General features: G+C 39.2%; 1 protein-coding gene across 11 annotated transcripts in view; it reads left to right on the top strand.

Annotated features, from left to right (window-relative positions):
* Nucleotides 1-26,218, top strand: part of LOC148661758 (A-type potassium channel modulatory protein KCNIP2-like) — a 245,925-nt gene extending 219,707 nt beyond the window's left edge. For 5 of the 11 annotated variants that reach the window (XM_088635964.1, XM_088635961.1, XM_088635958.1 and 2 more), the window contains exons 2-8: nucleotides 9,907-10,031; nucleotides 11,634-11,703; nucleotides 13,935-14,005; nucleotides 15,070-15,177; nucleotides 15,614-15,718; nucleotides 19,339-19,401; nucleotides 22,575-26,218. In XM_088635964.1, the coding sequence (XP_088492090.1) occupies nucleotides 9,907-10,031; nucleotides 11,634-11,703; nucleotides 13,935-14,005; nucleotides 15,070-15,177; nucleotides 15,614-15,718; nucleotides 19,339-19,401; nucleotides 22,575-22,622 (590 nt within the window). In that variant the 3' untranslated portion in view covers nucleotides 22,623-26,218. Of the gene's footprint in view, nucleotides 1-1,910; nucleotides 2,203-8,023; nucleotides 8,127-9,128; nucleotides 9,780-9,906; nucleotides 10,032-11,633; nucleotides 11,704-13,934; nucleotides 14,006-15,069; nucleotides 15,178-15,613; nucleotides 15,719-19,338; nucleotides 19,402-22,574 lie in introns of those variants that run through there. The other 6 variants (XM_088635955.1, XM_088635954.1, XM_088635956.1 and 3 more) reach the window with 6 other exon arrangements.
* Nucleotides 26,219-26,260: the final 42 nt, after the last annotated feature.

The raw sequence follows: 26,260 nt of genomic DNA, 5'->3' as shown, positions 1-26,260 counted from the left end.
AAGTTGCTTTGGAGAAGACGGATAAACAGGACAGCCAATACTAAGTTAAGGAAAAACATAATTGCATATCTTAGCAACTGATGAAAGATCTGCGGACAAGGCTTAAAATCATAGTTTTCCCCTGTGGAAATGCTATTTTAAAAGTATGTTTTGAATTGCATTTTCCCTAACTGATCTAACCTCAATGTGAATCTGTGACAGGAAAGCAAGGCAACAATCTAGGACAGGTGATCAATCAGCACCTGCTGAGCCACTGTCTGTTAGCCAGCCACCTGTTGAGTGTCATGGTGAAATTTGGCAGCTTGCTGCCAGCGAAGCCAATGGAGACAGAAATGGCTCATGCCAGCTGCTGTGGGATTTTGGAGCTCTGAATGCCACTGTGCCAGCCAGGAGTCTGGTGAACACTGACGCAGCAGGTGCAGGGAGAACAGACAGCCCAGGTTAATTTGATTCTGTTGCAGTATTAGGGGAGTCTCAAAACTACTTAAAGTCCGTCAGTTCATTTCCCAACCACTTTATCTAATTCAGGGTCGCAGGGAAGCCAGAAACTCTCCCAGCAATAATGGGTGTAAGGCAGGGTAAGCCCTGGACAGGACAGCAGTCCATCATAGGGTAGACACACATGTACACAGTCACACTAGGACCAATTTTCCCAGAAGTCAATTAGCCTTCTCGTATGTTTTTGGACTGTGGGAGAAAAACACAGCACCCAGAGGAAACCCATGCGAACATGGGGAAAACATACAAACTCCACCCAGACAGCACCTCGGGTCTGGAATTGAACGAGGCAGCATTGCAACTAACCGTGGCGCCATCCCGAGTACATTGAGTCATTACCTAAAATAACAACATCTACTGTAGTGTTCGTGTAGTGATTTTCATCCCAAAACTCTTTCTAACTAACTAGCAGGAAAGTCATCTCATCCACCATTGAAGTGTAGCACTCTCTGGGGCAGTGCCCAGAAGCCATTTTTAATATACACATTAGGCAGAGAAAATAGACATTTTAAATCATGCCATAGGGAATTTAATGAATAAAAATATCTAGGTCCATAGTTTCATGTCTCGTTTGAAAGGCTGCATTTCCTACAGCACAGAGTTCCCTGCCACCTACTGTTTCAACCTCATTTTCTTCAGATGCCTGTCATCAAAGTACAGACTCTCGCTTGCCTAACTTATTTTGAGGACTGACTTGTGTGCTGACATTGTCTCATCAAGGTGCAGTACAGTATGTCTCAGACACTGGCAGCAGTAGTGCCTTCTATCCAGACAAAAAACAACATGACTGGGACAGAGAATTCGACACGCACCGCACTCCTCCGTTTATATTCCAGCCTCTCGGCCCGTCACGTCTTATAACAAAGGAGAATAAAACACAGGCACCTGACAGGACCTTTCCAATCACAGTTCATTACACAACATCCATTCCTGTGAAGCAAGATTATCATTGATTGATTGATGACATTTCTGCCTCATCAAGAAGCAGACACTTTTGCACAGCAACACATGGCTTTTATCTGAGTCTTAATATGTACAGTAAATACCTTCTGCTTTATATTTTGTTAAATGGTACAAATCAGAGCATTCCTCATTTTTCTGCATGTAATACAGAGAGTTGACCGGGTGTCACTTGTTAATATAGGGGTGATTTTGTGAACCAGGTAGCTGTAATTGAGAGTGATTGCGTAATCGGCATGGATATGTGTGGACATACAGTATATGTGTATGAGCTTGCATCTCATTGTATGTGATCAAATGAGCCAGCTCTCATTTCCTCACTAGGCTAACAGCGGACCAGTTAATGGAGGTCTACCGCAATTTGACATGTTCCATTAGCAGAGGGAGTGTTTGATTGCGGCTGGTGACTGTCCCCGTGCCATCTCTTTGTAAATCAGTGACGGCTCGCAGCCTGAACCTGCTGGACGCGGCTCCACTGTGGTGGTGAGGATATAAATCCACAGCCCGGTGACCAACGACACGTGGCCTGTCAGGCACCAAGTGACGTGGGTGTGTGGGAGGGGGGCGATGAGGCAAAAATGAGCAGGGACAGAGGCGGAGAGGTAAAAGCTGGAGGAAGAGAAGTGAAGAGTTGCCAGGAGCTCTGATCCCTTTTTTCTTCAGACATGGCCTTCATTCCACAGACTGCCGGAGTGCTCTTCAAAACCATGAAGGTGCTGATCCCAGGGAGGAAGAGGGGGAGGAGTAAGTTTCCTAGATGACTTATTCTGTAGTAGCACTCACAGCTTTAGTCTGTGCTTTGAGCACCCTGTAGGTATCGGTAGTGCTAACAATCAATTAACCTTGTTAGCCAATGACCTACAAGGAAATAGACTACTTGCTTTTATTGAAATTTTGAAAACTATAATGCATAATTCTTTGTGAAAATAATAAAAAAAGAAGATTTCGTTCAATATGGTTTGAGGAGAATGTACATACAGTGGTAGCACAAATCATCTTTAGTGAATTAGCAGCTTTTGAGAAAGAGACTTGCAAAGGTTGGGGTTTAAAATATGCAACAGCTGCTGCACAGTGTCATACAGTACAACAGGATTTGGAGATTGTTTCTCCCCTGCAGCTCAGAACTCAGTTCGGATGTTAAATTAGCCATGTGAGGTGAGACACACTGAAGTCAGAAACAGGGCTAGGACTTGAACCGGGAGCTTCCTGGTAACTGCTCTTTTGCATTAACCAATTAATTTAGCTGCTGCAAAACCATGAAATTTGCAGTGTCATGGAGTTGATAGTTTAGCTTCTTGCTTGGCAGGAGTAGGTATTGGAGAGGAGTTGAACAATGGTGTGGCTTCAGATTAGTTTGCTGTTGATTGTGTGTATTTTTCACTGAAAGAGTAAGGAGGGCAAAATGCATATCAAAATTCAAAGAAGTACCAAAAAATTTTAAAAAATGATCTACATCACTGAGTACAAGTCATATTGCTTTGAAAGTATTACTAAGCTAATATATACTGTAGCAAACATTCCTTTTGTATGTCAGTTTTCAGGTGTCAGCATTTAAGATTAGTGTAGCAGGAAAGAGTTCTTATAATTTAACTAGTTAACTAGTTAAAATAAGGGAGAGACCATATTTTAGAGGAGTTAGAAGAAATATGAACACAAAACAAGAATTGAGAAGCAAATAGTAAAACAAAAAGCAGGAACAAAATGAGACTGTTGAAGAGCAATGTAATTTTCTGTGATTTTACTCACAATGGCTTTTTATAGTATGCAGCTGGTGAAGTTTAAGATGTCTATATGATGCCATAGAATTATTGTTGTTCTTTCAGACAAACAGCTGTTTGTCAAATAGAACCAGAATGTGTTCTCAGACATTTAATTATTGTGACCTATCACTTGTTCCTACTGCACAGCTCTTAGCTTCGAGAATGGAGTGTATTTCACTATGATTGACGGATGTCTTTCATGATTTATCCCTATGTTTGTCTCTACATTTATCAGGCATCTGTTTAATGATGCTTCATCACCACAGAGAACACAAAGTGTCATATACCGGACAGCTGCATGCATGCCAGCTAATAGGGTGGCAGTATCTTGTAAATATTCCCCCCAAACATCACTGATTCACAAATCCGTCACCCTGTTCATTTACAGCTCTCACTTTCCTGGTGATTCATGTCCGGTTTATAAGGCTCCAAGAGATGTTTGAATTAATGTACAGTACAGTATATATCGTTCTGCCTATAGATTACAGTTTATAATAAAACTGCAGTTACAGTATTTAGAAGTCTGCAGTAGTTCCCATTTTGGTACATTTTTAAATTTTGTCTTGTTTCAGATGTTTTGCAGATTTTCACATATGAAAACAATTATTAGCAAATATCTATATGTACAGCAAGTGGAACTCCAGTATTTACTCTACCCATCATACTTGGGCATTGTAGCTGAACTGCAGTTTAAGAAAGAGATTTTTCTTTTTTCATCCCAATGTCTGCCATTGATGTTAATCCGATGGTGTCAGCTGAACCACTCTTCAACTTGAAAAAGTGATGAACAATATGTAAAGCCAGGTCAGCAAAATTGCTCCACTTTTGGAAAGCTGGCTTTTTTCATTGGTTCATGGTTGACTGCATGTGGTGTGATGGTGTTCTTGATCCTGTGTGTGAATGTGTTCTTTGTGTTTAGTGATGGCTACCTCTTGGCTTGTTGACCTAAGTGTCAGGTTTTAATGTGAAAATTCCCAAGAGAAGGTTTAATGACTGGGCACATGCTCATTGACAAAGCCTAATTGTATTTTATGTAGACATCAGCAAACACATTCTCAAAATGTTCACCTTAAAGCTCTTTGGGATTATTGCTGAGTCCTTAAACATCCACTAACTGTTACACACAAGCCCTTGTCTAACCTTAACCCTATCGCTAATATTTGCCATGCCTCTGGATTTTTTATCCTTACCTTTCTAATATACTGTATATAATCTATCCCAAACACCAACACTAACTTTTAGAGATGTGTTATTTGTATGAGCTGCAGGAGAAATAGGTATTCCCAATCTTCAGAAGAGATTTAAAATGCAGTGTTTAATAACCTGCCAGTCAGAAAGAAGTGAGTTTAAAATTCACTGTTAGACTGTTTTAAGCTTTCCATCTATCCACTATGAGAAAGGTGCTTATTTATGGCAAAAGCTGTGGCAACTCTGACCTATCCCACATGCTGAGAGTGTAAGGTGAGACTACTGTACTCTATATCATCTATGAAATGCCAGTTTACAGGCCTACACACACACACACAATTTGTAGACATCACCTAACCTAAATAAAGTGTCTTTGGGTGGTAGAAGGAAAGCAGAGGGACTTAAATAAAACCCATATAGAAAGGCAGAAAATATATCAACTGTGTACAGAAGGAGTCCTAGGCTGGGATTGAACCTTGGACCAAAAACCTATAAAGTAGCAGTGCTAACCACTGCACCATCATGCCAACCCTTTTTAAGGATTGATTTTTATGCAATTTTAATAGTGTTATTCCATGAGGAGGAGAATTGCAACAAACACAGCACTAAACAGCAAATGAAACGGACACAGAGTAATATACTGTATGTCAGCATGGTCTTTTGCATTGTGGAAGCTTATTATTTGTACCATTGATGCGGAAGTACTGTGGCAAACATGAACACTTCCATAATATGTAACAGTGAGCTTTGTGACTCTTTTACATTAGTTACATCCTAATGCTCATCAAGATCTTAATAAATCAGACCTCCCTGTCTCTCTCTAATGAGCTACAGCTGTTGTCATTACTGAGCAACCGTGAAGAAAATGCAGAACAGGGCTGGACAGAGCAGCTCTGTTAGGTATAGTACAAGGGCAATCGCAGAGAGTTCAAGCACGAGCCAACGATTCACATTCCTAATTTGGTGTCACAAGAATTGCCTTGAAAATATGTGACTATATGGCTGTATTCATTACAGAGAAGTCAAGGACAATCCTCAGGTCTTACAATTGGTCCATTTGTAGTTATTCTGAGACAGCTGGAAACAAATGGGCTTGTAAAGCCGAGAAGGTCGAGAGGGTCTTCTACAGGTGAGCATGTGAGGTGAGCAGCCTCGCGTGCTGGCAGTTACAGCTGTTCATCAGGTCTCTCCCAGTGAGTGACACTGACATAGCAGGCACTATATCACACATCCTGTAGCACCAGACCTCTCCAGGGCCATGTTAGAACTGAGATACTGGAATTTAAGGGCATAAGAGAGGCAATAAATGAGATCACACCAAGCTGCTTCAGGATAGGTCTAGGGACTCAACTTCACATAACCCACATTATGCCCGAGCAAGTCCTTCTGTTTTTAAGCTTTTTCCAGGGCATCAAAGATTTCTTTATAATGTACTGACCACAGCTGTACTCATATTAGAAATTAGGTCTGATTAGTACATTGCATAATTTTAACCTAACATTGCTTAATGTAATTCTTCACTCTTCATTATACTGTATATCTTAGCATTTGGTTGGCTACAAATAGAAAACATACCAAAGTACAGTCTATAGCTATGAGGTCTTCTGTCATACTGTAGTATGCGTTTCAATACCTGTAAACCTAGCTGTGTTAAATGCAATAGCAAAAATCTCAAATTTAATTGGAACTCTTACCACAGATCAGAGGACAGATCGTAATTGCTCAAATAAATATGGGAGAAACTTCAAGACAAAAAAGGGGAGGCAATAGCATCCATCTTGCTGTTTAGATTGTTTCGAACCAAATTGATTCCGGACTGTTATCCACCCAGTCCTTAAAGGATACCAGGGAGTCAGCTTCTGCAACATGGGTGATCGTTATTCGTTGCAGAAAGCGTTCCAGTTTTTCCAAGCCTTTCAAGATTTCCTTTCACACTGGTTGAATCAGGTTAAAAAAAAATCATTTCAGAGCTCAACTCCATTTAATTTCAAAGTTAGTTACATTTATTGTTTTGCTGCTTTCGCCACAAAATGCACCACAAAAAGTGTGTCAATTTGTACACAATGCAATTCTGAGGATCATTCTTTATTAGATCATTCTTTATTGCCACACAACAATAGTTGGTGGAATTTGCTAAAGCTCCTACCCTACATCCCCTGAAAAATCACTCACCCTTACCAAAATATGTTTACTGTACACCCTTACTGTAAACTCTGCACCCACTGATTTGGCCTTAACCAAGTGGATTGTACCTCTAAAATGTGTTAAGTAGTCTAATTACTGTAACACTAGACTCACAAAATAAAATTATGGTTAAAATGTACGGCTAGCAGACACTGTTCATTCACCACAATAATGTATTTGAAGGAGTGATTCAACGTGCCTCTACTAAGGTATCTTGATCTTAAAAACAATAACTATAGTCCTGTTTTATACAGGTTTAAGTGTATGCATGCAAATCATGCACTATACCTGTATGTGAATCTGTACTTGTCTCTCCAAGTTTCAGCAAAATAACCCTGTTATCTTTTAGCAAGAGCATTCACAAAGATAAAGCTTTTCATCAATTCATCAATTTCCCCACGGGATTAATAAAGTATTATCTATCTATTTCATCTGACTACAGTTCTGTTTTCTAAAGATTTTTTTCAGATTTACATTGTCTTTAAACCCTGTCTTAGAACTCATTTTCTGATTACTGTAGTAACATTGACTTAAACTGATCACTACTCTTATTGCATTTTCAGTGGAATCGATGTACTTTTTAAAACTTCTCTTGTCATACAGTAGGTTTGCATTGGAACCTTACTGGCTGCTTGTTACTTAACAAAGGATCCCGTAACATGGTGGAAAACCAGATTAAAATATGACAAAATCAATTCTTTTCGGGAGACCAGAAAATATGAATTATCATGTAAATCTATTGTCTGTTTGCTTATTGTCCATTTGGTATTCTAAAGACTCCAGAATACATTTTTTGTTAGAAAGTTTCACATTCCATGATTACAGTATATTTCATATTAAAAATAAGGTGGAGTTGATGATTTATAAAATGCATTTGTCTCAAAAACTGACCAGCAAACAATGCACTGCTGAGAACAAATAGTTACACAATAACTGAACAAACCAGTTTTAGCATCTTTTCTGATCTGCAGTGTCATAGTGAGTTACAGGGTTAAAAACACTGCTGACACTATGTAACATGCATGTCTGGAAACAAACTTATTTCTATATTCATAAGCAGCTCAGAAGGAATCCCAGGGTACAGAGTTTTACAAAATCAGAACGTGGTATATAACCAAAGGGATTTTCGATATAGGCTATGATATTTACATTTTTAAGGTAGGAATTGGACATCTAAAGTTCACATACTGTAAGTGGATTGCACTGGGTATAAAAGGATGTGTAAGCTGGATAACACAGCAGCGAATCTGTCTGAGAGTGCATTTTAGGGCATGTATATCTGCGCGCCCAAGCATGTTTACTGTATGTGAGTGTGGCAGTGTGCTGTGAGTGTGCGTCACTGTGTTATCATGTCCCTGTGTGCATTGGTGAGAGAGCCCATGCACTTCTCTCTCTCTTTAACCTCTCTCTCCACTGTGGTTGGTGATTTGCAGGTAACGCTCCATCCAGCCAAAGCAAAAAAACCATAAAACAGAGATTCCTCAGACTGCTGCCCTGCTGTCGGCCCAGCTCCACTCCCTCAGTCAGTGAATGCAAGTGTCTTCATTTCCTTTTACTTCCACCCACCGACCTTGCACCTAGGCCAGGCAGGGCCTGAGTAAGGAATCTATAGCCTGCTGGGTTCTGCTCCTCCTAGAGTCTGCCCAGGAAATACTAAGTGGATTTAATTGACCTTTCTGTCACTTACATACTCATGCACACAAAAAGTTTACCTCAGTGAGTGTCCGCTTTTAAATGCACCTCACAGCTGAAGGTTTTGCACTTAAGGAAGTACAATATGATGATTCTGTAGACGCAGGGCTCGTGCAATGAAAAAGTGTAAAGTCTCACTAATCTTGACAAGTGAGTTTTGCACAAGAAAATAAATCATCTGGTGCGAGCTGGGATGTGTGCCTTATTGACTGCTTATATTGCAGTGTGGAAGACAAGAGCATGCTATCAGTGTACTATCAGTGACAAATATTTTGAATCACCTCAAGAAAACACAGTTGCTTTTGTATTGTTTCCTTTTCTGCATTTTGTTAGCATCCTGTGCATTATTTCATTCAGCTCAATATAGAATCATAGTAAAAAAATACTGTTTGACTGGATTCATTAACAGAAACTGACACTAAGTTCCTATTGAAAGGAAATGTTTCTTAAACGTGAATATAGAGTCTTGTTTTATTATGTGCACTATATTTTTTTCAAATATGATTTTTATTAGATTCAGGGTTCAGTGCACCATGGAGAAATGGACAAAATATTTTAATCCTGTACCAATAAGGGACACATACTGCAGTATGACTGTCAGAATGTGATAAGCATTTATCATAGAACACCTTAAAATGCTTTTGGTCATGTGTTGATGAATGTGTCATAAGTGAACATGGTGTAAGTTATGTTCACAACTCTTGTTTTGACCTTGGAATTGGCACAATGTTTCGGTTTTTAGGTGTTGCTGATGGAGAGAGGTGTCCGGTTTGTCATTGTTGGTTATGCTTTCATTTCCAAACCTGTAATCAGTGAGGCTTACTGAGAGCTGGCAGTAGAGGTCTGCCTTCACACATGTCAGTTCTTCGTAGAGCAGCCTTTGATTAAAACCAAAGTAGACAAGAAAAGAAAAAATAATTGATTTTCACATTCCTACTTTTGTATATTCTGTAAAGGTTTTTATAACCACATTCTGCAGGTGTGTTTAACCCTTAAGTACAGGTAGTACTGATGTGGAAATGAAGATAAACATATCTTTGATTGGAAACAATCATGTACAACTTGTGTAATTCCAGTGGACCAGAGTTATGTTAGCTGAAAAACTGGAGAAGAGAGAAAAGTGTTGCTATTGTGACTAGTGAAGAGTTTCGCCAAAGCTGAGAGACTGGAGAAGAGTGTTGCTAATGAGACTAGAAGAGTTTCACCAAAGCTGAGAGACTGATGAACTGGTTTGCTTTGTTTTTGTTTACCAAAAGCATGTATGAACCTTATAGTCTTCATGCACAAAAGCTACAGTATCAGCATAATTGAACCATGCTTCACTATATTTCACTGGGCTTCTGCTATGGTAGACCACTGTTAGGGGTCTGTGAGAAATACACTTTTTCTTTTTTGTGAGGAGAATGAATTGTGCATTGTAATGTAGAAAGAAGGATATGGGTAGCAGCAAGACTCAAGATGAGACTGTGAACTTGTTTGGGCAATGTAGAACAGCAGGTAAGTTTATAACCTTGTAAGAGTTTTGTGAAAGAGTAATGTAGAACAGAGCGTGAAAACCATTAACACTAGCAGGCTGCATTTCTCAACAGAGATCTGTGGTAACGCGTACTTATCTCTTTCACAGACAGCATAGAGGACGACTTTGAGCTCTCCACTGTGTGCCACCGGCCAGAAGGCTTGGACAAGCTCCAGGAGCAGACGAAATTCACCAAGAAAGAGTTGCAGGTCCTCTACAGAGGCTTCAAAAACGTGAGGCTCTTTTCTTTCCCGACAAACTGTTGTGACTCTGATCTGTAGTTTTGTTCACAGTGTGATTTTATTTGATATGTACAGTGTGTTTTAAAAAGTTGATTAATCAAACCAGACTGGTGGGTTTATTTTGTGAATTAATTTATTTTTGGATGATATTTGATATTAATTTGGGGTGATAATCATTCAAATTTGTTTGTGAATATTTTAATTGGTCTCTAAGCCAAGCTTCATGATTAGTTTTCAAACTTGTTTTTGCAAATGTCTTGACTTAATATTTGGTTGGGAAAATTAATACATATATTGATTGCTACAGCTTTGCTAATGCTCTGTTTTAGAAGTTGTTAGTAAAATGAATAACTTAATATTGGAAGTTCAAAGTATCTGGCTTTGGGAGAACAAACTACATATATCATATTCATTGTGCTTCCTCAAATATTATCCTAAATAATATTATGTAGTATTGTGATACTACATAATAATACTATAGTATTAGTGATTCATCTCACATACTGTAATAGAATTGTTCCAATGATCTTAAACCACCATATTGGTAATTGAGACATACAGAAAAGGTATGTGATTTCATTTTGCAGTATCCATAATGCATTTCAAAGTGCTTTAGTTACAGGGATTAATTGACAATCCACATACTGTAATATGATGCAGTTTGGTTATTTAATAGAAATTATCCCACTTTTTTATTAATGTAAGAATTTAATGTTAATGTGAATGCTAAAGTCACCTGTTAATCCTATAGTGCTGAAGAGAAGAAAACAGACCACTTAATTGGAAAATAAGTAAATTGATATGTGATAAAAATGTTTTTCAACTACTTTAAAGTACCATATATTTAGTTTGTTTTAAATGGGAAGAAAAAATGACACACATCACAATGGGTTTAAATATGTAAAACTTCATTGAGAAGTTTGATCAATGGATTTATGAATGTGCACAAGTTCATAACAGTGGTTATAAAAATGTTTAATATTACAATGTTATGTAGAAAGTATTTATTTAAAGATAGGTCTGCAATGTGTCATTTTGTAATTAATGTACTGTAAATTCTTTAACCAAACAGTGCACAATAAAAAAAATATAAAATTTCAAATCTACTAATAGCTAATATATTAATAATTACCGATAATATACTGTACTATACATGATATTACCATTACCAACCCAAATTAAGTTCACATCCAATGTTTAAAGATTTATGTTTTATGTTTTTAGTTGATGTAAAATCCTTGTTAGTACCTTAAATATAATCTATTAATGATGTTCAGGTGGGTAGCTGCGTCAGCATGCATAGGCTGTAAAGGAACAAGTAATAGGTTTATTCCATGCTGAAAAGAGAAGAAAGAAAACACAATGTTTCAGCCATGGAGCCTTCTTCAGGTGTTTTCTTTCTTCTCTTTTCAGCATGGATTAAACCTATTACTAATCCATTAAAGATGATAGGTTGTAATTCATATAAGATGTTTGCATAAATAAAATCTGCAGTAATGGAATACGTTTTTAAACTCGTGAAGTAAATTCAGAAATGGTTGCGGGTGCAGCATGTATTGTCTGATCATGGGCTGACAGTACTGTCTCCTGCAGGAGTGTCCCAGTGGAGTGGTCAATGAGGACACCTTCAAACTGATATATTCCCAGTTCTTCCCCCAGGGAGGTGAGTGTGTGTCTCCCTCTCCTTCTACGTCCCATGGATTAGCTGATGAAATTCTAAGATGGCAACAAACAAAAAAAATCCAACTTATGATATAAAAGTTTATTTGGAAGCACATGTGGTTAGTGGACACAGAAAGCCCTGTGTGACAAGGGTGTCCTGCTACAGTATGTTTGTTTTGTGAAGAAACAGTCTGTAGGTGATATCAGACTGCAGATCACTTCATTCATGTTACACCACTCTCTCTAAGAAGGATCGATCTCTCAGAAATTGCTGCAGTTAGAGTCCTGGATGCCTGGGTGCAAACCAAAACATTTGATTCCTAGCTAATTTTAAAAGCCTCTTTATTAACCCAGAGGAGTGACTAATTCCATGCAGAGTCTACCCAGACAGCTCCTTACCCTCATATGGAATTTGAATCCCTCTGAATGCTACTCATTCACACCAGGTGTGCCTGATTCTATAGGTTATCTCACACAAAACCAGCTCTAAATGCTACAGTACTGTTTGTGCTAAGGGCAAAATGCAATTAAACATGTCACACAAGCTGTCAGCAAATGAGAGTGTGGCATAAGTATTTTTACTGTCCATCCATTGTCAGATGTAAAGTCTTAAAACTCACTTCATCAAAAAGAAGACTCAAACCCCTGCAGGATGAGCCTAATGGTCCTATCCTGGAAGATCCATTAGTCTCCCCCTGCCAAGCTGGAGGAGTGTAGTTAGGTGATGGTTTATTTATGCAACCACCTATTTAATGTATTAGTTGGTAACCATTTTTATATATATAATTTGTTTTTAACAATAATAAAGTTCATACAAAATTGATTCTTAATTGTATTCTGTGGTAAAAATATCAGAATTTGTAGTTGATACTAATACTGATGATGATGGTCAGAACCATCTTTACTTCCTGCTTTTTAAACTGTCATCTGACCAATTGCCTTCCAGCACCTGGTCAGATGACTGAGGGCAGCAGATCATTTCCCCCAGGTTCTCTGGAGAATGTGGTCCGCATCCAAGGGTTGCCCTCTTACACTTTTTATCAAAACAGATTTTTTAGGCATGTCTAAATGAATTTGAAATAAAATTAACATCTTGAAAATGTTGTAAAAATTGAAGAAATGCTTACAGATATTCACTAGCATTATGGAATGATTTGTGTGTCAAATGATGGATAGGTGGGTTTTAGGAGCCTGTCTGCTCTTCCTCATTCTTCCCATCTGCTTGCAGGGTTCATCATCATGAACCAAGACATAAAGACACTATTGGTGTGATGAATGCCAACCTCTGAGCCACAGAGTGTAGTCCTGAGCCACTATATCATTCATTTTAGGAGTGTGTGTTTCAGTGACCCTTCACGGTTAGCTTGTGAAACCCCTCCAGGCTCCTAAGATATACTGTACCAATGGTGCCTTTTTGTAGAAGCCTGCTCAGTGCCAAAAAACACTTATAGGCGTTTGCTCCTAAAAGGTCTTCAGTTCCCCTTCTCACATAGAACAACTCTTCAGTCCTTGATTCCACCGAGAGAGCTGGAACAGCCAGATTACTGATAAACTCCTGAACTCTCCCTCTCCCTGAGGGATCCCTGACACGCTCAATCAGGCTCACCCTTCCACAGCCAGTCTTCCCTGTTCCATGTCTCTCCCGAAACCTACTGGAGCACCTCACCTACCACGCCCTGTTTCCAACTACAGTATAAACACTACTGATCTACTACACCACAGAGCCTACAGAAAAGTTCAACTAATCCAGGAATACAGTACACACTAGAAAGACTAGTGATTCTCTCTGTAGATCTATATTTCATTACTAAATGCACCTGTAACAAAATCCTTGCAAGTCTTCCTTATCTCTTTCTGATTTCCCAAACCTAAACTGGACCTAGGACTGCCAGCTGAATACTGATGTTAAAGCAATCACTAACACTTTGCCTCCCCGAACTGCAGGAGCATAGATTCAGCTCCCTCTGCCCTCTGCACCTGACTGCTGTTACACTGACTGCTGCTACTCCTAAGGAATGTCCCAATTAAGCACAGGCACTATCAGGTGATCTCTTTTCTGCCTGTACAATTCCATTCTACAGGAGTACAATCAGTCAATAAAGGCAGGTGTGTCCAATTAACTGCAGTGAAGGAAGAGGCTTTGACTAAGCCTTAGCTTGCTCTAACACAATTGTCAATTCCCAGTTGGGTGGGTTTATAATTAAGAAAGATACAATTCCTTTTTTCTTACAGATTCAAGTACATATGCACATTTCCTGTTTGAAGCCTTCGATACACACAAAAATGGATCTGTCAGTTTTGAGGTGAGATAAATATGTATCCATTAGGGAGCTGAAACTGTCAGGTTCCATAGTCGGAGGTGAGTCGTATTGTAGGTGGCAGTCTTCGGGCGAGGGTACTTCCAGCTGGAGATGGAAGAGAAATAATAATGTTTATGCAGAAAAGAGAGCTATCTACCATATCCTTGATCCATGATCCGAAAGTCGTAGTCAGGGTAAGATCTGAGTCCAAGAATGACAGAAAACAAAGGTATGTCTCAGGAGAGCACAGGAACAATAGCTCTTCTTGGAAAACACAATACTGAGCACTGGCGAGCTAGTGAGCAGTCCTTAAGTACTCTGGTTGTAAGAGGTGTTGTGGAAAGTGGAACTGGTGATTGGTTAATTAGTTACAGTACGAGGTCTGCGCCTTCTCAAATTAACATGAGTAGAGGAGCATTTCTGGTTGCGGGGCCCTGATCTCGTGACAGAAACACATTGTGCTATTGCATTATTCCAGGATAATTGGAGGAGTGACTTCATCTATCATATTTGTGTTCTAGTATTACAGGATCTTACTGAAACTAATTTTCAAAGTTTTTAAAGACTTTACTAAGGGAGTTAGAACATCAAACGTACAGTATATATCAAAGTCAACATTTGTAAATTAATCTAGACTTACAGAAGTAAAAGGAATACTTAAATTAGGTTATTTTAAGTCTGATGGCTGCATAAATGGAAGAAGTGTCAGACATGGCATATGTTTTACATTTTTGACAATAATCACAAGCACAACCTTCATTTTTCATTTATCAAACAATATTTTCATCCCTATCTTAAACTAGTCACAGCGAATTCTTGAGAAGTCAGTGAATTATCTATTTTATTGCACATGTTAATGCATTGTAACCTTCAAAATAATGCTAAATACTCTGATAGAATCACTCTGCTTGTCATAAAATGGCCGACGAGCTGTTCTTGTCTGTTCTTTAAACGCTAAATTAACTTTCTCTCTCCTTACTGGCTCATGTGCTTTCCTTTGTGATTTTGCTGAGAATAAGAAGCTTGATTTTTTAGTTTAAGATCTTCTGGTGTCTGCTGTCTCTCAGGACTTTGTCATGGGCCTGTCCATCATCCTCAGGGGCTCCATCAATGACCGACTTAACTGGGCTTTCAACCTCTATGATCTCAACAAAGATGGCTGCATTACCAAAGAGGTACTGTCGGTTCCTAAACTGTGATGGACAAGTCACACGTTTTAGACAATAGATCTGTGTTTAACAACCCCTAGTCCATGAACCACTATCAGTCCCTGGAGTATTGCTGACTGGTCTCTGTTGTAACAATTACTGATCAAATTGTAGTTTTCCTCTGAGCTACTTTTAGGCCTCAAAGAAGGAGATCCTCAGGGAGTTAGTCCCTTGTACAAAAAAAGGTTGAGAAACACTGTATTACATGACATTCCACTGATTTAATTGCCATACTGTAATCGTGATTGCCAGTTACATCTCCTTTAAAATATATGGTTCCAATACTCAATACTCATTTGTTGAGTTATCAATGCCTCTCGGTATATGAACATGAAATAGTAGCATAGGTTAATTTTTCTACTGGAGATGACCTCATAGGGTTTCTTGTGCATTGTTTCTGCAGGAGATGATGGACATAATGAAGTCTATCTATGACATGATGGGGAAGTACACCTACCCCTCCATGCAAGAGGATGCTCCCAGGGAACATGTGGAAAACTTCTTCCAGGTGTCACACCTCTCTTTACTTTGTCTTCCCTCTCCCCACTACACTGTCACAGGCTGGACACAAGCAGCTCCTGGTTCAAAGTTAAATGCTGTAGGAAATAACCCCACATTAGAACAAAGAGTTACCCGCAAGAGTGTTCCACAAGATGATAGCAAAAGAGTGTTACATTATTATACAGATGATTTACTGTATGCTGTTCTTGTTGAAACTAAGGAAAAAATAATGTACAATCAAATTCAGATTACAGCAACAAAAATAAGAATTTTTGGTTTTTGCCAATCTGGATCGATGAATGCAGAGCTCAAATTTTAAATAAGATGTTGTGAGCCGATCACAAAATATATATTAAATCTAAAATCAGTTTGCCAGTTTCTACCTTTAGTAGCTGTTCAAAACATCAAAGAACAGATTATGACATGTACAGTACAATACAATAGCAATTCACCATTCTTTACTTCATATACTGTAGTACATTATTCAGGCTCAGAAAATGTCCAGACTGCACATGACAAAGCCATTATTTAAAAAAACAACAACAAATGACGTTCTAGTTAAAAATGTAATTGGCCTTGTTTTTTTTATCTGTTAAAAATGGCTAACTCCCTTTGAATGCGCAGTAGTCAGCTGTGTAATGTAGCACTTTGCCAGTCTCATTAACTTGCAGCTCCAATCCAGAGTCATCCACAAGGAAACCAGTTTTGCATAGTGCAGGAAGCAGCACAAAAAATGTCCTTCCAGCAAACTTGAATCAGAATTAATCTCACAACCATCAACAACCATGATGAATTCCCAGGTGCTCACTCCAGTGGGTGTCAGGCAACTTCTGAAGCTGCTGCATTTGTTGACCTGTTACACAGATTCTATACAGTACACCCACTTCACATGTTTAATGCCAGCAATGGGTAGGGCAGAGTCAGTAATCTCCTTGGCACATCAGTATCCAGACTGACTGCTGGGAGATTACAACGAAGGTAATGAAAACAGGGCCAGTTAGTGGATGTTTTTGTCCTTGAATATCTTTTCCAGTGCCCCAGTGGCAAACAGTCTAAACCAGTGCAACACATCCCGGAACTACGGTACTAAATCTGCTGAATTAAAGGACTAAAGAGCTATGTCAAGGTTTGTTGATGCCACAACTCTGAGGCAACAAGATTATTAACGACTAACACTCTCTCTTTATAGAACATTCTATCTATAAAGCAGTCATTTTTATCTCTGTAATCTAGCCTTCTTCTTCTTTACCACTTCCAGTTGTGGTATTGTCCCTGAGACTGATTTTCCCCACCCCCTGCACTGTTCTACAGAAGCCCCTAAAACATCTCTGACAATCAGCTGTCCTAGATCTGCATTATTAAATATAAGAACTGTTGTAGGGTGTGTTGCAGGACGTCAGTTTAGGTATGCCAAACATTTGGGGCCATTCAGTTCTGTAAGCACTCTCTGAAGCTCATTAGCAAGGTTTACTATTTCTAGAGAAGAGAATATCATCGACAGAAAGTGTCCTTGATAAATATTTCTTTTCACTGGGAAGCAGGTGCTTAGAGCACCATGGAATTTCAGAGTGCCAGAGAAGGTACAATCTAACAAATTGATTTTTTCAATAAAATGTAAGTTGAACATAAAATGCTTTCAAGCATGTTTCACAAATAAATGGTTAAATGGTTAAATACATGATACCAGCATTGAACCTTAGGAGAATTTAGGCTACTAAGATTATAATTAATTATCTTAGTTAAGATGTCCCAAATAAAGAGTACTATCAAATATGGACTTGTTAGGAATGACAGATCTGAATTAAGTGGAAAATCTAGTTTGGGCTAGTTTGAGCCAATACAGAATTTACCAAAGTTAACATTCATTAACATTCATCATTTTGTAACACTCACAAGGAGCGGTGTAACTTCCATTTAACAACTTCTCCACCTCCTACTGCACCGTGTCCTCTGTTGCTAGACAGGGGCATTGGACTAAAGATTTCAGGCCACAGGAAAACCGTTCCAACTATTAGTGCTCCAACAGCTTCAATAGGAGCAACATGGTTTTCCTTAAACATCTCCCATTACAGTGCTAACCAGGCCCAGCCTTGCTGAGCTTCTGAGCTCTGGCTGCAGGCGTAATGCTACTGTTGACATTCCCCAGTCTCCTATGACTCTGCCATAAATGAACGCTACAAAAACCCGCAGCCAATTTGCAGATTTTGCATCTCTTTTTCCCAAAGATATAAAATGTAGATGTATCCATTTCTTCACAGATCTGGAAGGGAGAACTCCCGAGCACCCACTGCATTATTGTTTCCAACTGATCTAATAGCCCACTCCTTTCTATTTGGAATTTTTGTAACAAAAACGTTCTTTCCGGACCCTATGCGGACAACACAATCCGGGGTTGAGTGAGAATACACGAGGGAAAAAAGGCATGCAGGAAGCGGGGATGAAAACAGGGGGGCGTGTCCATGAAGTGCTGGTGGTCGGGGGAGGTGTGGCCGAGGCAAACGATCCAAAACAGAGTCCAATGCGAAATCCAGGACGAAAGCAAAAGGTCCAAAGCCAGGCAGTCCATCCGAGACTGACGGTTAAAAACGGGAACCGGGTCGGAACCGGCAGGGGGAACGGGAACAGGAACAGAAACTTAAAACCATAACAGAGCCAGGCTATTCCAGGTCCCGGGCTCGCACTTTACGGTAATCAATGCAGAGCCCCGAACTGAGTGGGCGTCTGGCTTTTAAGGGGGGCTGGAAGGAGGCTGAAACAAGTGACAGGTGCACAAAATCAGGTCCAAAGTGAAAGAGCCGGAGTGCCCTTAAGGATGAGGGACTAGAATCGTGACATTTTTAACAGCCGTTCTGTTGGGATGGACATTAGGATCACCAACCCCAGCATCCACATGGAGTCTATTATGCCTTATGTGATGCTTCCAGTGAAAGGCTGAATCTGTACTTCTCCTGAATCCCAGTCACAGAGAAGAAAAAAAGTTATTTCTATCTTTAATCTTTCCAACACACCATCTTAAAGTCTCATTAGATCAGTTCAGTTCAGTAAAGATCAGTTCAAATGCCAATAGGAGGTGTCACTATACTAGTGGGATAATTATAAAGTATATCAAAAGCAATACTTTCATCTCATTGTCCATGTGAACTGTCCATGTGAACTGAATCCATGTGAACTGTATCATCTACCTAAGTTTTTTGCAAAAAGTCGATTTTCCTAGCTAAGTAAAGTCGAGCCACACTCTTTCAAAATAATCTTTTCCCCATTTATATTTTGGCTCCCACTATTAAAAAGATCTCTTCTCTAAAATGGTAGGCAACAGGATGAATCTCTTACCAAGAGAATCATACTGCTTGACTGGAGAAAAACACCACAACCTATGGAACAAGATCAGTTTTGGTCAGAAACACTGCAATCAATCAGCTTAGGACAGGAAGAAAAGAAACAACACTTTCAAATAACTTTAAACTAAACACAATCAGTGTAAAGAGAAAAACACGCTTCACATCTGACTTGCCATTCAGCATTCACCTTGACAAACAGGCAGACAGACACTGTACCATTGAATGAATTATTCAGTGTACCGGAACAGGTTATTGCAAAGTCACTTTATTTAATTATTTTTTCCTTTAGAAAATGGACCGGAATAATGATGGGGTGGTGACTATTGAAGAATTCATTGAATCATGTCAAAAGGTAAGTGGCCACTTTTGCAGGGAGAGAACACACCTGAAAGTAATAATTCTAACATTTTTCTTGGTTTTTATTTTATTCATATTATCAAAGTTATTGGATAGGAATACTGTTTAATGGAGCCTTCTGAAATGGCTTGTGCAAGCGTAATGAGAAAATACAAAAAATAGCTACAGTGCTGAGAAAAAGACTGAGATTTTCAGATGTTTCACATATCTGAAACATAAAATGTTGTTAGGTCCTGATTTAAATCCTAATAAAAAAAAGTTAATCTGATTAAAAAAATGATGAAAAGTCATGTGGTGGTAGCACCCCCTTAAGAAGCAATGACTGCAACAAAACATTTCTGTTACTGAAACCATTGATCACTTTCTCACATTGCTTTTGAAGAATTTTGGCACATTCCTCCTTATAGGACTCCTTCAAATCTGTGACTTTTGAGGGCTGCCTTCCATGGACAGTTCACGTCAGGTCCTGCCACAACATTTCTAGGGGGTATAGATCAGGACTTTGACTAGGCAATTGACAATGCAGATTTTCTTCCACTGCAGCTATTCTTCTGTAGATCTGCTTGAATGTTTAGGATCACTGTCTTGCTGCAAGAACCACTTTAATCTAAGCTTCTGGTTATGTTTGGATGGCCTGACATTCTCCTCCAGAATCTTCTGATACAATGCAGAGTTCATAGTTGTGTCAATGATGGCAAACCATTCAGGTCCTGAGTCAACAAAGCAGTCCTAAACCATCACACTCCCACCACCATGCCTGACTGTTGGAATGAGGTCCTTCTGTTTGAAAGTGAATGTTATTGCAGATGCCTTGTGGATAATATGTGCTCTTGGCAAACTGCAGATGGGCTGCAATGTTTCTTTTTGATCTTGGTTTTTGCTTCGCTATCCTTCCATGAACACCATTATTCCAACCATCCATACATTTTCTAACACTAGGGCCAGATTTCCCACAAGCCAATTAACTTACCAGCGTGTCTTTGGACTGCTGGAGGAAACCAGAGCACCCAGAGGAAACCCAAGCAAACAAAGGGAGAACACCCCCCAGGTATTTTACCCCAGCAGGGCCCCAATAAAGCAAAGCAGCAATGCTAAACATTATGCCACCATGACACCTGCAATACCATTCTTTTTCAGTCATTGTCTGATAGATGAGTCATTAACAGTCACATTAACTAAGGTAAGAGCGGCTTGCAGTTCCTTGGATTTAACTGTGGGATTCTTTTCAACTTCCTTGATTATTTTTTGGTTTGTTCTTGGAAATATTTTGATAGGATAACTGCTTCTGGGGGCCAGTAGCCCCATGGTCTGTGTAGGTCCTAATGCCCCAGTATAGTGATGGGGACACTATACTGTAAAAAGGCACCATCCATCGGATGAGACATGAAACCAAGCCCCTGACTATCTGTGGTCATTAACAATCCCAGGGTATTTCTCAAAAAGGTAGGGGTGTTACCCTGACACCCTGGCCAAATTTCCCCTTGGCCTTTACTGATCATGACCTCCTAATAATCCCCATCTATGAACTGGCTTCATCACTCCCCACTGATACCTGATGTGTGGGAGTGTACTGGTGCACTATGGCTATGGTATATGATCCAGGTGGAGCTGCACATTGGTGGTGGAGGGGATCCCCATTTCCTGTAGCAATTTGAATGTCCAGAAAAGCACTATATAAATGTAAGGATATTATTATTATAAATCATATGGTATAAATCTTTTCTGTGCTGATGATACTCAAATCTATGTCCATACTAAACCTGACATTGAAGTAACTGTCTCTCTATGCATCTTTGATATAAAAACTGGGATGACTTTACATAAAGTGAAAAATGACTGTGGTCATGCTACTTGGCACCTCCCATCATCTACATGTGATTTAATTTTAATCAAAATTAAAGAATTTATAGGTGGTATTCAATCTCGGCTTGACTTTTAACCCTCATGCGCAGAGTATTGTAAACACTTCATTCTTCCACCTCAGAAACATCACCAAACCGCGTCCTATGTTGTGTTTGACTGTTTCAGAAAGCCTTGTCGACATGTTTTTTTTCTTGAATTGATTACTGTAATGCCCTTCTCAATGGGGCAACTAGATCCACGCTGAACAAACTCCAATATGTTCAGATTCGGCAGCCAGAATCCCAATCAGGTTGTGTGCAAGTGATGACATTACAATTGTCTTAGAGTCCTTGTCCTGGCATCCTAACCAATTCTCGAGTCAACTTCAGAATCCTCAAGCTCAGCTATAGCGGACGTTTACATTGCCACTTAAATACTGTATCTGACTTATTACTGTATATTCACTTTCTTGTAGCCTTCGTTTGTGTGACTCTGGTCTTCTGGATGTCCCTCAAGGTCATTTACATTCTATGGGTGTCATGGCTGTCTCTTGCCCCAGAGCTCTGGAATTCTAATCCCAAGAATATCAGAGTCACCATTCTTTCTCTTGCTCGTGCTCTGATCAGTGTAAAACGTATGAAAATGCCATGTTGAACTTTGGGGTTCACAAACTTTTTCTCTGCACTGTAAACCCAACTAAAAAACAAACAAGGTCTGTTTCAGCTCTGATGTTTCATGGCTGACATTAAGATATCCAAATGTGTCACTGAATGGTGTCTATAAGACAGTACGTAATTTTACTTCAGTTCTATATTGCAGTATGTGGTGATGCAAATGATGTCTGGAATTGAACTTCATGTTTTATCAGTTTTCAACAAGATTAGTATTAATCTGATCAGAGAAGGTCATCTGTCCCATGTTTTTGCGAGACCACTATGCACCTGCCATTCACAGAGAAAGCCCTGGTGTCATTGGGTGGGTTTTCTTTGTGGCACATCTTGTTGCCAATAGCTTACTTGGGTGCTCTGCCATGGGCTTATGAGCCACATAAAGAACATACAAGAACCTATAGCATTCATTACCCTGTATACCCATACAGGAACAGAGGGGTGTTTGTTGTAAACTGAGAGGCAGAGTATGTGGTTGTACTAAGTGAAATGACACTAAACGTAAAGAAATGTGAAGAAAATGTAACGAGAAATGGAACTAATGAGTTATGGACATTTTCCTTTAGTAGTGCCCAAGAAATTCTGTGTTTCTCTATACATGTACTTTACAGTATGATAGTTTAATTGTGATTTTTGTGTCCTTTCACCATCTCCGTAGGATGAGAACATCATGCGGTCCATGCAGCTGTTTGACAATGTGATTTAGTGAGCGTGCTCTTGGAGGCAGAGGTGCTCGTACGGACTGGACTCCCTGATGCTTCACCAGCACCCTGTCCGACTGGCCAGAACCAAGGGCGCACTTTGGGTTTTTGTTTGTTTCTTTACCCTGGAAACATGAAGGAAGGGATGTGAAGGGAACAGTCTGGTTTAAAAGTCAGAAAAGGCAACGGAAATATGTAGTTGTTTTTTTTTTCAAAGCAGTCGTTTTTGAGCTGGACTTCAGAGGCCTTCCTTGTGTTGAGGTAGTGATACCAGCTCTACAGTACAAACTGCAGAAACCTTTGAAGGAGTGGGAAACAAAAAACCAAACAACCAGGATGTAATCTGAATGCGCTGCAGACAACAGCAATTTCACATTAACTGTTTTTTAATCGCATGTCCACGCCTCTAACTTACACTATTCAAAGTATTTATAAGAGTTACTACAAAGCCTGCCTGATGTTTCTGTGTGTTTATTTACAGGTGCCTCGTCTTGTCCTACATCTGTCCTATCAGATTCTGTTGTTATTTCTGTGGCTGAATCTAAAAACCCCCTTCTCTCCCACAGAGGACTTTTCTACCATTTTGACGAATGGTTATATGTGCTGTGACATTCCAGAGAGCTCCTGCTAAACAGGTGGAGCTGCAGTTTCCCTCTATAGCTCATGCTGTGGTTGTTCTACCTTCAGATTGAAAACTGTAGTCACAATCCGGAGACAGTTTTCATTCCCAACATCGTGAAATATTGTGGGATTAAGGCTGACTATTCAGAAATTACTGTGCGTCTATAAAGTGGTATTAATATGCCATGCATACGTCCACTGACAGAACCAGGAACATGAAATAAACTGTTCAAAAGTCCATCCATTTGTTCATTGAGCTCTAAAGTAAAACTTACATGACACTATTGACCATAGCAGAGATCAGCTGGTGTTGCTCTGTTGATTGAATAAACTTGAGGTGGTAATATAAAGGAATACGTACTCAGATTAAACAAACGTATTGTTTGTGAAGTTGCCTGGCTTGCCTGCTATTTATTTTGAATTATTTTAGACATTTCATTTATCATCAACTATTTTCACTTGTCATCAGAGAGTTGCTTCAGAACATGGAAAACACTTCTCCATGGGATTGTATGGAGTGATGTATTAACTACTGTACTGTACGTTGAAATGGAGCTTAGTATGGGAGATAAAGACTCTTTGACTGTTTACTGGTTTATAGGAAGTGGGCCCTTGATTGTGGCCACCACTCTGATTGCAGGCTGGCCATACAGTCTAGAGTTTGGACTTGCAGTCTGGGATGTTTTTTTGTTAGCCAATAGAGAACTAGAACTGCAGGAACCAGATTGTTCTGTGCTGCCAGGGATCTTGAAGTTCTGTTTTACTGAGTAGGCATCTCTGAGTTGGTCGTCTCAACATTGAGAACTTTAGCTGTGCATTTGATGTCACACAAGACTGTAGCTCTGCTGTTTGTGCTGTGGGCACTGTAGCTAGACAGAGCCCAATGAATTACTCCTGGGGTTGTATGAGGGTTATATGAGGTACAGGGGTACACAATGACCTGGTTTATTAACCATTGGAAGCTATCAATGGAAATCTACCTTACAATTCCAAGACAAAGACCAACTACGCATAAACTGCATGTATCTTTGTGACAAGTAATACAGTAAGTCACATAAACCTCCACCACAGTAAGTGGTCCAAAGAAGACAAAGCTCAAAATAACCAGATACAAAGGAGTGAGCTGATTTTGTTGTGCTATGACTTGACTCACAGTTGCCCTCTACAGTTTGCAGTATATAAAAAGTACATGTATTAAATACACTGCACAGCCTTCAGCATACTGTACCAAAACACTATGTATATTATATAGTATAGTGACAGGATATACACACAGGATAAACAGTATTTGAGAAGTGGTGATACAACCTTGGGATACACATTATAGATCTAAAGGAATCAAGTCCATACACATTTGTATTAGGCCTTAACTGCCATGGCCTCAACAACAAAAAAAATAAATCTGCTTCCTCCTAACTGCACATACTGTACGTTGTATAAAACATGTACTGTAGTTCTGGATACTTTCATGCTTATCCTAGAAGAGAACTGTTTCTGCTACAGTATGGGAGCAAACAATTCAGTGGGCAGGAGCTTGTGACTGGAAATTTCATCCTATTTCAAATCTGTACTTTTAGGCCTGTGTGATTTCTTATTTAATATGACCATTATAAACAGTATACGCAATTTGTATTTGTTAGGGGGGGTTGAATCCCAGAGTTGTATTTTTATAGGTTTTGTTTAACAGTTCTTATTGTGTTATTGCTTTCATTTTTCGTTTTTCCTATGTACTTGTGGAAGCAAATTTGCATGAGTCATAGACCGGTTTTAAATACTATTTAATGAGAAAACAAAAGCATTGCATGTGGATGTTCCCAAGGATAAGATCAGGCCAGTCTACCCACTAGGTCTTGCTGTTTCCTGTACAATGTGATTCCATCCAAGCACCAGGCTGAGTTCTGTAAGATCTCACAATACAAGCCTGCACAATGTGATATTTCTATGTATTTTAATGCATCAACAACTCCAAGTAAAAAAATTCTGGTGCAGAATCTAAATTCTGTGCATGTTCTCCTATGCTGACTGCCAAATGTATTTTTAAATAACTTGACTCAAGTTCATTTCCTTCAAAAAAAGATCTTTGATCTTCTTTGGCTCTGCTGGATACTTAAGACTGAAAAGACAGTTTCTTCAGTTTGTATACAAGTCGTGACTTGGATCGCTGGGATGGACCTCTTAACTGCTTTGGTCTGTAAATAAGATGATGCAGAGCGAAACACTTGATATTGATAGAACTGCTTCTGGTAAGGAAGTGCCTGGCAGCATGTCATTTAAACCAGATACGACAGAATAACTCCCATGCAAAACGTAATCCTTCAGCTATAACCTTCAGAATCACCGCCAGGTGAGCAGCTTGGCTGTTTGTGTGGAAGTAGTCAGGGAGCTGCCTCTGCTCAGCCTAATGCAATAGGTGAAACTGAAGCAATGAGAGCGTTTCTGATTGTCACGTTGAAATGGTTAAGTTGTTCTAGTTCTTTTGCAAGGAGAAAGGAAGGTTTTGCTCCCTGTCCAAGTCTTCTCTTGTATAATTTCAAAACTAAGGCAGGTTATTAAAGACACCTCTCAACTGACTGTTGCATCTCATTTTAATTAATTAGTTATATTGCAAGGGGACATCATGGCAATACGATAGCTGCTTATGATATTGTAAATACAAGTTTAAAATTAATTTAGATCTTTTCATTATTTATATTTTCTTGTTGTTACCACCCTATGTTTTTAGTTTTGCTGTTATTTATCCTAACTCAATATATCACTCTAGCCAATTAAATAATTTCAGGAATTACTCACATGATGAGGGAGAAAATGTTAAACTTAGAGCAATATTATAAGGAGAAGAACAGCAACAGGTAAACTACAGAACCAATTTTAAAAAATGTATATATTTAGATAGATTTTATGATCGCCATGCTCATGCTCTTAAGAATGTGAATCAGATTTTCTTGCGTTGTGGAAAATATAATTTTGTTCACAATAAAAAGTGTGAATCAGACACTCTATTACAGAGATCCTTACTCCTGGG

This window comes from Lepisosteus platostomus, chromosome 6 (assembly GCF_059453375.1).
Source record: "Lepisosteus platostomus isolate fLepPlt1 chromosome 6, fLepPlt1.hap1, whole genome shotgun sequence".
Classification (NCBI taxonomy): domain Eukaryota; kingdom Metazoa; phylum Chordata; class Actinopteri; order Semionotiformes; family Lepisosteidae; genus Lepisosteus; species Lepisosteus platostomus.
Note: the sequence above shows the minus strand (reverse complement) of the source record. Positions and strands in the feature narration are given on the sequence as shown.